General features: G+C 49.7%; 1 protein-coding gene across 1 annotated transcript in view; it reads left to right on the forward strand.

Annotated features, from left to right (window-relative positions):
- Window positions 1-450: 450 nt before the first annotated feature.
- LOC114704540 (MLX interacting protein) overlaps window positions 451-13,576 on the forward strand; it is a 59,332-nt gene continuing 46,206 nt past the window's right edge. Inside the window, exon 1 of the mRNA XM_028885848.2 lies at window positions 451-1,025. Coding sequence (XP_028741681.1) covers window positions 613-1,025 — 413 coding nt within the window. The 5' untranslated portion in view covers window positions 451-612. The remainder of the gene's footprint in view (window positions 1,026-13,576) is intronic.

A 13,576-nucleotide genomic window follows, 5' to 3' on the forward strand; every position in this document is an offset into this window, starting at 1 on the left:
CAGGAAGGCTTTGCAGGACTCAGTTCCGGGTCTGGAGGGAGAAAGCAGGCCAGAGACCCAGAAGGAGGACGACGTAGCCCCACCCCTACCCACCACGTGGAGTGCCAGCAGGGAGGCCTCGGGGCGATCCCGAGCTCCGGGCGTGGCGGAGGCGGGGCAGGGGCTGGGGCGAGACCGACCGAGGGGAGAGCCAATACCTCCCCGCGCCCGGACCCTGGGAGGGGCGCGGCGGCCTGGCTTTCCCGTCCCTCCGCTCGGGAGCCCGCCCGGAGGGGGAAGAGAGGACAGCCAGGGGCCCGGCCAGGGAGGCGTGGCCTCCGGCTGCTTTTTTTTTTTTTTTTGTCCGCCTAGATAAGGAAAGGTTCCCCTGCGCCTTTAAGAGGGAGACGCCGGCATCTGATTGGCTGAGTCGGGCCGTGACATCACGAGGGGGCCGGCGCCCTCCCTCCCCCTCGGGTCGCGCGTTCCCGGGCAGTCTGCGCGAGGGCCGGGCCGCGGCCGGCTTCTTCCACCCCCCGCCCCACCTCCGCTTCCCCCTCCACTCGGTCCCCGCAGCCTCCCGGCTCCACGTCGTCCCGGCTCCCGGGGGATGCCCCGGACCAGGCTCTCTTCATGGCTGCCGACGTTTTCATGTGTTCTCCGCGCCGGCCCCGCAGTCGGGGCCGCTCGGGGCTGCTCAAGCCTCAGGTGCCGGAGGACGACGACGACTCGGACACCGACGAGCCGTCCCCGCCGCCCGCCTCCGGCGTGGCCCCCGCGGCCCGGGCCCCCGCGAGCGCCGCACTGTTGCCGCCCCGGGCCGGGCCGGGCCGCGAGGAGCCTCCGCGCCGCCAGCAGATCATCCACAGCGGCCACTTCATGGTGTCCTCCCCGCACCGCGAGCACCCGCCCAAGAAGGGCTACGATTTCGACACGGTCAACAAGCAGACGTGCCAGACCTATAGTTTCGGCAAGACCAGCTCCTGCCACCTGTCCATTGATGCTTCGCTCACCAAGCTCTTCGAGTGCATGACCCTGGCCTACAGGTAGGGGGACCCGGTGACGCCCCCCTCCCCGCGCCCGGACCTGGCCGAGCTCCCCCCCTCCCCGCCCCCCGCGCCCCCCATCCTCCCTCCAGCTTCTCTTTGACAAAACCATCCTGGTCGTTTAAGCGTCACGCTGTCCCTTCGGGGGCTGCTTCGAGGAGGATTTGTGGGTCTGGGGTCTCCCCCCCCCCGTTGGGAGAGGCGCCGGGGTTCTGGCCTGTAACCCCGTCAGCAGTGTCTGGGTTCTTCCGGCTTCGGTTCCCCATCCAGGCCCTCCCCTCCTCTGGTGCCCGTGGGTCCGGTTTTGGACAAGAATTAGGTGCAGCTAGAGTTGGCGTGCTGTTGTTTTACCTGGCTCCGTGGACCCCTTCCCTCCACTGCTTTGTGTGTTTCCAGCACCACCCAACGGTTAAGATCACCTGTCCAGGGTGTTTTTAGGGCGCTGGCTGCCACTATCTAATGATTGTGTAACGCCTCGGAGCCTATTTCCTCGTTTATGAAGAGGGGGTGACGGTGGTATCGACCTCCAGAGGGCTGTGCCAGGGGTGGATTGAGATAGGTGGAGTGTGTCTTTGGCACTCCTTAAATGTTAGTGACTTTTCCTGATTGTCTGTGGGTTCTCTCCCAGCTCATGTGCTGGGAAGTTCTGAGGCAGGGCTCCTTGATGCACTTTAGAAGGACTTGTAGTTCTGACTGCTGGAGGTGCAGTCCATTTCCCTGGCAAGTTGGAAGGTTTTTCTTTTCTTTTCTTTCTTTTTTTTCCTTCTGAGCCAGGGTCTCCTGTAGCCCAGGCGCCTCTCAAACTTGGTTTTGTAGCACAGGCTGGTCTTGAACGCCTCCTGACCTTCCTGCCTCCACTTCTCCAAGTTCTGGGATCACAAACCTATGCCTCCCATGCCCAGGTCTAGCTCGAGGGTTCTCTGGTTGGCCCTAAAATGATGTATGTTTGAGATGTCTGTTTGTAAGTCTGACATCCCAGACACTGTCCCGAAACGGGGATTGGGTTTTGGATAAAGATCTCTTGTTTTCAAAGTCACAGGCATGCCTTTCCCGGGAGGGTTAACCTTTCTTTCCACCCTCTCCCTCTTTGCCAGTGTGTCTGTTAGGCATTCAGTTCGGGTAGTCTTTCTCCCTCAGCCACAGGCCTTCTCTGAATCCCTGCTAGTGGCAGGAGCTGCCCAGTGTGGTGTTGTAGCTTCTGTTGGGATCCTTGCGGATGGGGCTTCTTGCTGTAGTAACTGTACTAGCCTTGGCTTTGTGAGTCCTACACAGCTGGCAGCAGGGGAGAAGTTTCCCAGGCGACTCGAGAGACCGTGGAAGGAGGAGTAGGAATATTCCTAGTCCTCTTTGTGTTATCTTGAGACCCGTGTATCCAGGAACTCACTCTATGACCTAGGCTGGCCTCGATCTTGCAGGATCCCTTCTGCTTTGGCCTCCCAAGGGCTGTGATAGCAGGCATGTGCTGCCGTGGCCAGCCCAGTTTTGGTTTTGCTTTTGAATTAATTTTTAAAGCTAGCCTGCAAAATAGTAGGTTTCGTATCACATTTTCATACATAAATATCACACGTTATGGTGTTTATTATTGTTTTGGTTTTTGAGACTGGTCATGCATGCTTCAGGAGGCTGGTCTTAGCTTCGTGGGTTCAAGCAACCCTCCCCCTCTCCTCCCTCCCCCCTCTCCTTCCCCCTCCCCTCTCAGGGAGATAGATAATGAGCCCCGATAAATCCAAATTAAAAGCATTACTCAATTGCCTGAAGTTAAAATAGTAGATAGTTGGCTCTGGATGGCATTTTCCCCTCTGGAATAAATGATTAGTCAACTTGTTCCTTTGTTGTGTCTCTGAAATGCACCCTCACCCCATTTCCTCTTGTGGAGGTTTCCCTGATGGCTTACTCCTGTGGCTTAGCTCTTCCCTCTAGCACCCTCACATGGCACGTTGGTCAGTCTTGGCTCTGGTTCTTAGACCCTGCCAGTATGAGCTGGCACTGAGCCTGTGAAGATAGTCTGTTTTTAAACAGACAGACGACAGTGGAGTTGGAGTCCTGGGCAGCTTCAGGCTCTTACATTGAGCGCCTGTATTGGAATCAGACTCAGTTCGATTACAATATAAGCTACTCTTTGCGAAAGGCTTTTCAAACAAAACCAGAGGCAGGAGACAGGAATGAGTTTTATTAAGAGAGCATAATCCTCTTTTTTTTTTTTTCACTTTAATATAAACTTCTCCATGTATAGGGAAAGAAAGCTGCTTGAGCCATTGGAGGCTTGGGCTAGAAAGGTCTCACTTAGTAAGCTCTGCCAAGGGAAAATAAGCCAGTCTCCCTTTGCGCTCCATCTGGATGAGCTAAAGGATTATTAAATAACACCAACAGTAATCCCACCTCCCCTTTTCTTTCAGAAATATTTTGGCACCTGGCCATTACTGAGTTAATTTTCTTGATTGCAAAATGTATTACTAGTTTGGTGTAGCAAGCTCACCTTGCTCTTCGGTCCCTCCAGCCTCTGGGCTTCTGTTACCGCTCCGCATGTCTAGCCTAGCCTCATGTCTGGTACTAGTACCTAGGTTTACCACCAAAGGTTCCTGGATGGGCGTCTGCTCTTAACTTCCTATGAAGTCTGAGGCTGATGTGGCCTTTGCTGAGTTTAATCGGCAGTATGGACATTCGGTACACATTAACTGAGAAACTAGAGGAAGCTGGGTTTCTGAAGTCAGCTTACCTGTCATGGCCACCAGCTGCTTTCAGAGAAGTGAGCTCCCAGGGGGGGAGGAAAGCGTTCAGAACTGCTCTGGCTTACCCTTGCATAGGCTCAGAGCCTCCACTTCGTGTCCAGGTTTCTTCTGCTTGGCCTGGCCTGGGAGGAAGGCCAGCTGGGTCTTCTGTGTGACTGTTTCTGGCCTGGGTTCTTTCTAACTCCAGCTTCCAGCCTGTTCCGTGGGCTCTTGGTTCTACTGCCTAGCTCTCTGGTACACTCTGTGCTTTTTTTTTTGTTTTGTTTGGTTTGGTTTCCTGTTAACTGCTGCTCCCAGCTGTTCCCAGATGAGGCTCAGCAGCTTTTTGGAGGAGGAACCAAGTGCAGAGGAAGTTGTTATTTTTCACCCAATCCTGAGAGGTGGTCTAAGAATCATGAGCAGGACCTAGCAAAGGCTTTTTTTTTTTTGTTTGTTTGTTTTTTGTTTTTTGTTTTTGTTTGGAGTGGAGTTGGATTTGTTTTGTAGGTCAGGTTGGCCTGAAACTCACTGAAATCCTCCTGACTCAGCCTCCCTAGTGCTGGGATTACAGAGGTAGCTGAATGGTCTGAGCAGACTCTGGCGATGCAGTAGGTTTGGGGGTCCTGGGGATTGTGAATATGTTCATTGGTCTGCTTGGTAAGTGGTCATAAGATGGGATTCCAGTTTCCTCAGGGCTTTTGAAAAACTCATGTCCTTCCCACTCTGGTAAGTAGCCCTGTGGGGAAGCGTCTTCATTTGGTTCTAAAACATGCGTTCAATTTCTAGGACATCTTGGGGAAAGAAATTGCCTCTCTTCAAGGCAAACTTGTGTGACGGATGACAGGCAAGAGCAGCCTGGCTTACCTTTCCTAAGCCAGCCTGTTACTGCTCTAGAATGAAATGGATAAAACTTCCCTGCAGGGTGGAAATGAGGATTAGCTGTGATGATGTCTGTGATTGTGTCTGGTACCTGGCAAACTACAGGCAAAGGGAGATTTATAAAATTGAGTGTAAAGGGTGGACAGTGTAGAATTTTATTTTATTTTTTTTCTTTTCATTTTTCTACTCACTCGACATACCACCCACATCCCCCTCCTCTCTCCTCCCACCCTCCAGCCCTCCCTCCCAAGCTACCCCACATCCCCACATCCCTACATCCCCCAAATCAAAGTCTCCCATGGGGAGTCAGCAGAGTCCGGCACACTGAGCCTAGGCAGGTCCAAGCCCCTTCCCACTGTACCAAGGCTGTGCAAGGTGTCACACCACAGGTACCGGGTTCCAGAAGCCTGCCCATGCACCAGGGATGGATTCCGACCCCCCTTCCTGGGTGCCCCCCAAACAGTTTGAGCCAAACAACTGTCTTCTATATCCAGAGGGCCTAGTCCAGTCCCCTGGGGTCTCCACGGCCACCAGTCCACAGTTCATGGGCTTCTACTAGTGTGGCGGGTCATCTCTGCACGTCCTCCCATCATGATCTCGATGTCCCCCGAAGTGTAGAATTTTAACTCTGTCCTCTGTCAACTGATGGTTGAGCTAGACTGATGGTACATAATGTCAGTCGCAACATACGGAAGGCTAAGGCAGAAACTTCATGAGTTCAAGGCTAGCTTGGGAGATAGGGCAACCCTATCTCCAAACAAACACCACCACCACCTAGACATCTATCAAGACTGGAGTTTCTCATCTATAAACGGAAGAAAACAATGTGTCTAATTGGAGTCTTTCAGTGAAGCTTTCAAAGGCCTGCCAACTAATACTGTGGAGAAGCGTTCTTGATTGGCCTGGGTCTCTCCAAGGCCCTAGAGTGGAGCTGCCCACTGTAGACCACGGTTCATGGTTCTTGCCCTTTTAACATTTTAAGGAATGCCATGCATGTACGCCCCCCATACACACTCTGGGCACATCTAGTGTGTAGCTCTTTGTGGTTGGTTTTGGTTTCACTTCTCTTTTTAGTAACTTCTTTTGGTATATATCAGAGAGTAGTCAGTGCTCTTTTGAAAAAAAAAATTATTACATTTATTTATTTAGTATGTCTGTGTGTAAGTTGAGATCAGAGGGCAGCTTGTAAGTTTTCTCCTTCCGTTGTATAGACCCCAGATAGCAAACTCAGATTGTCAGCCTTGGCAGCAAGCACCTTCTGTCTGAAAAGCCGTTTTGCTGGACCTAGACATGGTCCTTTTTTGTATTTAGGCATAAGTAGTAGTTTTTTGGCAAGTGGCTATTTAAGTTGTGTGTATGTGTGTGTGTGTGTGTGTGTGTGTAGGTAGGTAGGTCAGATAGCAACCACTCAAGAGCTGAGATCTTTCTGCCTCCTACATTGTCAAAGTTTTTTAACCCTCTGAGCCATCTTGCCAGCCCTGGAGATCTTTAAATTAGAAACTCTTAGGATCTAGGGTATGTTTTCAGGATGTAGCTCTCATGTGTGTGTCCTGTGTGGTAATTGTTCATGGCCCAGGGTGGAAAGCTGTGCGGGACTTGAGGAATAGCAAAGACTAAAGAATTAGCCCACCATGTCCTACAAATTTAGATGTCCAGGAGAGAAATCTTTTCTCTTTGAGGCAAGGTCTCATATAAACCACGCTGGCCTTGATCTCATGTAGCTGAGGGGGGGAAAGGAACTATCATTTCTTTTCTTTTTTTTTTTCTTTCGTGTGTGTGTGTGTGTGTGTGTGTGTGTGTGTGTGTGTGTTCATACATGCAGGTGTTTTGTGCACGTGTTGATGTGTGTGGCAGCCAGCGCACTTGTGCCGTGGTTTGTATGTGGCAGTCAGAGGACAACCTCTGCCGTCTCTCCCTCGCTGCCCATCTTGTTTATGACAGGGTTTCTTGTTTGCCACTGACTACACCAGGCTGGCCAGCTTTGGAGCTGCTGGGGATTTTCCCGACCCACCCCGACCCCCAGGAGTACTGGAATTATTACTGACCTTTGTTGTGCTTGGGTCCTGGAGAGCACTCTAGGACCTCACAGTGGCCACCAAGCACTTTATCTCCTGGGCCATCTCTCCATCCCCAGTCCTGAACCTAACCCTTCTGCCTGCGCGCCTCTGCATGCTGAGATTGCAGGTTTGTGCCACCCCACCTGTTTTGTTTTGTTTTGCATGTGGCACTGGAGATCAGACCCAGGGCTTCGTGCCTGGGATGTAAGCACTAGGCAAGTGCTCTGGCAACTGAGCTACAGAACCCACCAGAGCAGCAGTTCTCAACCTGTGGGTCCTCACATCAGATGTTTATATCACGATTCATAACAGTAGCAAAATCACAGTTAGGAAGTAGCAATGAAATACTTTTATTTGGGGGTCAGCACACCGTGAGAAACTGTATTAAAGGGTCACAGCATTAGGAAGGTTGAGAACCACTGCTCCAGAGGGATCTTAGGATAGGCATGGTAATAGGAATCGTTTATAGAAATGGCTTAGTTTTACAGCTCTGCTCCCACGTCACCGAGAAGCTGTTTTTCTTCTCTTTCTTTCTCTTAGTCTTTAGTCATTAGACGGTGTGCTCGCTGTCACAGAGTATGCACTGGCCTTGGCTACAGAGACAGTAATGTGAAATCACTCAGAAACCAGGGATGAGGGAATGGGCATGTTAGTTACAGGCTAGATGTGCTTATCCCTTCTCCCCTGTGTTAATTATCGGAAATCATGAATTCCCTTCCCTAAAGAGAAGCCTCTGTTCCTCTTAGTCCAGGTCCAAATTTCCATTTTAAGTAGCGTCTACTGGTTAATTGCCAGCCCAACAGAAGGGTGAGGAAGAGTTAACAGACTTGGAAAGAAAGCTGAGGATGTCTCATTTGGCAAGTGAGTTACGGTATGGGGTAGACATCTGGAGACCCAGCACCCTTGGGAAATGGGAGCTCAAGCTCATGGCGGCTGTACATTGACTTCAAGGCAGCTTGGTTGCCAGGAGACCTTGCCTCAAAAACAAACAAACAAATGAACAAATAAATATGGACCTGGAAGTTAAGGATTGAATTTGTTTGTATGTGTACATGTATGTGTAGCGTTTGTGTGTGTGCATGCAGTTACACATGTACATGTGTGTGTAGACATGCAGAGGTCAGAGGTTAGTATCCATTATCTTCCTTGTTTGCTCTCTACCTTATTACTTTCTAAATTCCTCCCCAGCCCCACCTTGTTTTTTGAGGTAGGGTTTCTGGCCGAACTCAGAGGCTGGCCAGTGAGCTCCAGGGATGTGCCTGTTGCTGTTCCCACTGCAACATAGTTACAGAGGTCAAACACGACTGTCAGACACGACTTGGAGGAGTAGGTTCTCTCCTACCATGTGGGTCCTGGGGACTGAACTCAGCTCCTTGGGCTTGGCTGCAAACCCCTTTATCCACTGAACCATCTTGCTAGCCCTGATTCCCAGGATCTTACGCATTCTAAATGATTGCCTACTGCTGAGCTTCACCCTCAGACCAGGGAAAGTCTCTTGAACGGAAAAGCCCCCCACTCATCCACTTACTAAAGCCTAGGATTCCATGGTAGAGGAAATGAAGGTGCCGGTTCCTCTACTGCTGTAAGGCACCGGGGAACCCAGATGGGAAGGTGAGTGTCTTGGGCTTCCTCCAGCGAATGACCCTCACACCCTTTGGAAGGCCGCCACTCTTACTTGAGTCATTCAGTCTTGTGGATGATGATGGTGTGGTCCTGACTAACCACATCAGTCTTCACCCTTGAGTCCCTTGGATTCTGCTAGCACCTCTACCACAGACTCTGTGGCTAAGAACTGGACGTTGACTTGAGAAGGGATCCTCCAGAGTCTGGAACCAGCTTTATAAACTTGCCTTTGTTGAATCCTGCTGCTCTTCCTTTCCGTTCTTTGAAGATAACTGTGTGGATTGATGCTTTAGGGAATGCTGGTGTGGAGGGAAACAGGACGAGCCTTTGTGGGGGTGTTTGTATTGTTGCTTCCTTGGGTGGTACGATAGGCAGGTTAACAGTGCCCTTAAAGATGTCTGTGTTGGGGCTGATGAGACAGCTTGGTAGATAAAGGCAGTTTACCAAACCTGACAACCCACGTGGTAGAAAGGGAGAACATACTCCCAGAAGGAGAGAGAAGCAACTCCTGTAAGTCTTTCTCTGACCTACACACGCACACACAAAAAATAAATAAATAAATAAATAAGTAAATAAGTGTAACAACAACAAAAAGATGCTTATGTCTCAGTTCCTGAATCCTGTGAAAATGTTGTTACACAGCAAAGTGGATTTAAGGCTGCAGATGGAATTAAATTTGCTGATCAGCTAAGATTATCCTGGATTATCTGAGTGGGCCCAGTGTAATCCCAAGGGTCCTTAACTGGTGGAAGAGAGAGCTGGAGAGATCCCAGTAGGAAAAGACTCATTCTGATGCAGCTAACTTTGAAGAAGAGGAGGGAAGAGACTGTGAGCTAAGGGATGCAGGTAACCTTAAGAGAGGAGGTGACATGGGGGCAGCATCTCTCCTTGCCTCCTAGGAGGGATGCAGGCCTGCCGAGTCCTGGTTTCAGCCCATGAAACCTGAATTTGATATTTGACCGTGAAGATTATGGAATAGTAAATTCATTTCTGTAACCCAGTGTTACAGCACCAATAGGAAACTAAGGCATGTTGCTTTCAAAAGTTTCTACATGGCCCTGGCTGTCCTGGAACTCACTACTCAGAGGTTCCCTGCCTCTGTCTCCTGAGTGCTGGGATTACAGGCATGCATCATCATGCCCAGTCTTTTTTTTCCCTTCTTCTTCTCTTCTTTGAGTGTGTAAGTATGTGTGCATGTCTATGTGCGGGTGTGAGGAGGCCAGGAAGGATGTCAGGTGTCCTGCTCTGTCACTTATTCCATTGAGAAAGAGCTGAGGCCAGAGAACCCTACTGCTCTGCGGATCTCTGAGCCTCACAGTGCAGGGATTGGTTGTGTGCACGGCCACACCCAGCATTCTTAGGCGGTGCTGGATCTGAACTCTGAGGCCGTTAGGCTCACTGCGCAAGTGTTCTTACGCTGTTAGCCACGCAGCCGCCTTCTAACACCTTTTTGTCTTCTTTCCATTGACAACTTTTCACTGAACTTGGGACCCTCTTGTCTTTGTCTCTCTAGGGTAGATAGTCCAGTTGTGCGGCACTGAGCCTGGCATAAGCTACTGAGAAAGTGTTTCTAAGCACTTAACCTCTCTTTTTTTACTCACTGAACTTGGTAAGAATGTCTTCAAGCCCTCTTCCTCCACAGAAGAGCATGCTGCCCACCGTGGAATGATCGTTATGCTGAATGCATCGGACCTTGGTTCAGGGGGCTCTAGTGATGGGAAGGAAATGCCTGTAAAGTGTATTGTGTCCTTGTTCTCTGCCTGGTATAATTTCTGTAATAGGGTGTTGTAGAAAGTCATTCGATGTTTATGTTTGGGTAACTGGGCATTGAACCTAGGGCTTAATGCACTCTGGGCAAGTATTCTCCCTCTGGGAAACATCTCCAAACTTTTTAATTTACCTTTTATTTTGTGACAGAGTCTCACTAAGTTGCCCAAACTGGCCTGAACTTGTGGTTCTCCTGTCTCAGCTTTCCAGATAGCTGGGATTATAAGACCAAGGCACTGTGGCTAGCTTCAGCTTGGCGGTTTTGTTTGTTTGTTTGTTTGTTTTCTTTGTTTGTTTGTTTCTCTCTCTCCCCCTTCCTTCTTGCCTTCCTTCCTCCCTCCCTCCCTCCCTCCCTCCCTCCCTTCTTTCTTTCTTTTTCTTTCTTGTGGGAGGGTGTTTCGAGACAGGGCTTCTCTGTGTCGCTTTGCGCCTTTCCTGGAACTCACTCTGTAGCCCAGGCTGGCCTCGAACTCACAGAGAATTGCCTGTCTCTGCCTACTGAGTGCTGGGATTAAAGGCGTGCGCCACCACCCGGCTTATTTCCTTGTGTTTTTGAGACAAGGTCTCAAGTGTGTGTGGGGGGGGTGGGAGAGAATGTACACGTGTGTACACTCAGGCCACATGGAGATGGCCCTCTCTTGGTGTTGGTTCTTGTCTTCCGCCTTGTTTGGGACAGGGTCTCTTGTCTGTCACTGCACGTGCAAGGCTACCTGCCTCTCAAGCTGCTAGGGATTCGCCCGTTACTACCTCATAGCTTGCTCTAGAAGTGCTGGGGTTACAGATGCTGACTCTTGATCCAGCTTTATGGGGATCCTCACTTTACCCATTGAAGCATCTCCTCAGCCTGACCTTTAACTATTTTTAAAATTTATATCTTGGCTTTAAATTTTTTTCTTCTTTTAGATTTATGTTCTTGTATGTCTGCACCATGTCATGCCTGGTGCCCCTGTAGGTCAGAAGGGTGTGTCAGATCCCTTAAAGCTGAGGCCATGAACAGTTGTGAGTTGCAGTGTGGGTGCTGGGAATGGAAGTGAGATGCTCTGGAAGGACAGGTGCTCTTAAGCACCTAGCATCTCGCCGGGTGGCGGCGGCGGTGGTGGTGGTGGTGGTGGCGGCGGCGGCGGCGGTGGCGGCGGCCGCGGCGGCGCACACCTTTAATCCCAGCACTTGGGAGGCAGAGCCAGGCGGATCTCTGTGAGTTCGAGGCCAGCCTGGGCTACCAAGTGAGTCCCAGGAAGGCACAAAGCTACACAGAGAAACCCTGTCTCAAAAATAAAAAAAAAGAGAAGTACTGAGCATCTCACCGGCTCTCTCACTTTGAACTCTGTGTTGTTGTTGTTTGTTTGTTTTTTCAAGACAGGGTTTCACTACATAGCCCTGGCTGTCTTGGAACTTACTATATAGACCAGGTTGGCCCCCCACAGAAATCCACCTGCTTCTGCCACCTAAGTACTGGGACTAAAGGCGTTGGCTACTAAGCCTGGCTGACTTTGAACTCCTAACCTTCCTGTTTCTATGTCCCAAGTACTGGGATTACTAGCGTGGGCCAGCACACCCCAATGGGTTTGTCTTGTTTTGGAGGATTCCTATAATGGCCCATGAAAGATTCAGATTATTCCTTCTCCAGAATCACATTACCTGATGGGTATAAAATGTGCAGTGCAGGCAACCAGTGTCTGTGGTGATCTTCTGTCTCCTGTTGAAACTTCTTTGTGTGGTTAGAATTCCAGGCCGCAAAGGCTTGTGTTTCAGGTCGAGCTGTTTGGGTCACAGCTCTCTGATGTCAGGCTAAGGAAGGGCACTTGTTATTCCACACCAATTTTAGCACCTCCTGGGCTACCAGAGGGCTGTGGAGACTGGAGCTGGAGCCAGGTGGCCCTCATTCTCAGCAGGAGAGAGAACCTTCTTTACTGTTCCATCAAGAAATGACTTTCAGCTGGGCGGTGGTGGCGCACGCCTTTAATCCCAGCACTCAAGGCAGAGGCAGCGGATCTCTGAGTTCGAGGCTAGCCTGGGCTACGCAGGAACACCCTGTGTGGGAAAGGAAGAACAAGTGACTTTCCTCAAGAGTCTCGCTCCTGTCTGCCAGTGCCCCTCTTCCTTCTCTCTTGTCCCGTGCTGCAGACGCTTCTGTCCCCTTGAGTCTGCACGACCAGTGTTGCCATGCAGAGCTTGATAAACTTCCTGTTACCACGAGTGCTCTTTGGCCTTATCAAAGTAACCCTGGAGTCTCCAATCTCAGTGCTTGAGCAGGAAGCAGAGAGGGAGGCTAGGTGGCTCTCTGACTGAGCAGAACCTCTCCAGCCACAGAGCTGCAGTCTAGCTGTGATTTTGGTTTGTCTTCTGCCACATCAAGTGCTCCAGTCACTGCTAGTCTTTCTCTGCAGATTTGTCTCCTCTAGAAATTTCATAACCATGTGACCATATAATAGGTGGCCTTCCGAGTCTGGCTTTTTTGACTTACTATAATGCTTTCTACTTATTATTATTTTTTCCCTTCAGTTTCTGACACACTCTCATGTAGCCCAGTTTGGACTCAATCTCAGTATGTATGTAGTACAAGGATGACCTTGAACTCCTGATTCTCCTGTACTGACCGACTAAATGCTGAGGTTACAAGGAATGAGCCCATACTCGGCTTTATATGTTTTCAGAGTTTGTCTGTGTTGTGAATGCGCCACATACTTTATTCTTTCTTATTGCTATTTCATTCATAGATACACAACTTTTTTTTTCAATTTTTTAACAAATTTTTTAATATTTTTGAGAATTTTTTTAATTTATTTTTTAAATTACACTCATGATATTCATTACTTACACTCATGATATTAATCACATTTGTGGTATTCATAGATTACATTTGCAGTATTCATTCAATTTTATATATATATATATAAAATTTTTTTTTTTTTTTTTTTTTTTTTTTTGGTTTTTCGAGACAGGGTTTCTCTGTGTAGCTTTGCGCCTTTCCTGGAACTCACTTGGTAGCCCAGGCTGACCTCGAACTCACAAAGATCCGCCTGCCTCTGCCTCCCGAGTGCTGGGATTAAAGGCGTGCGCCACCACCGCCCGGCTTGCCTAGCCTTTTTATATGGGTTCTGGGAATCTAACTCAGCTCCTCATGTTTCGTGTGGCAGGCACCTTACCAAATGGACCATCTCCCCAGCTCTCAACAAACATGTTTTTGAGAGGATTTGCAAGTATTTCATTATTTGGATATTGACTTTCCATGTTCTGTAACATGATTCTCTTATGGAATCAGGTAAGAGCTTTCTTACAGAGTTTGAACGAAAATGGCCTCAAAAGGAGTGGCACTGTTAGGAGGTGTGGCCTTGATGGAGGAAGTGCGTCACTGTGGGGGCGGGCTTTGAGTCTCTTGCTCAAGCTTCTCTCAGTGTGACAGTCAGTCAGCTTCTTGTTGCTGAAAGATACAGGACTCTCTGCTCCAGCACCACATCAGCCCATGTGCCGCCATGCCCCCCACCATGATGATAATGGACTGAGCCTCTGCAATTGT

The sequence above is a fragment of the Peromyscus leucopus genome, chromosome 23 (genome assembly GCF_004664715.2).
Source record: "Peromyscus leucopus breed LL Stock chromosome 23, UCI_PerLeu_2.1, whole genome shotgun sequence".
In the NCBI taxonomy this organism is placed as follows: Eukaryota; Metazoa; Chordata; class Mammalia; order Rodentia; family Cricetidae; genus Peromyscus; species Peromyscus leucopus.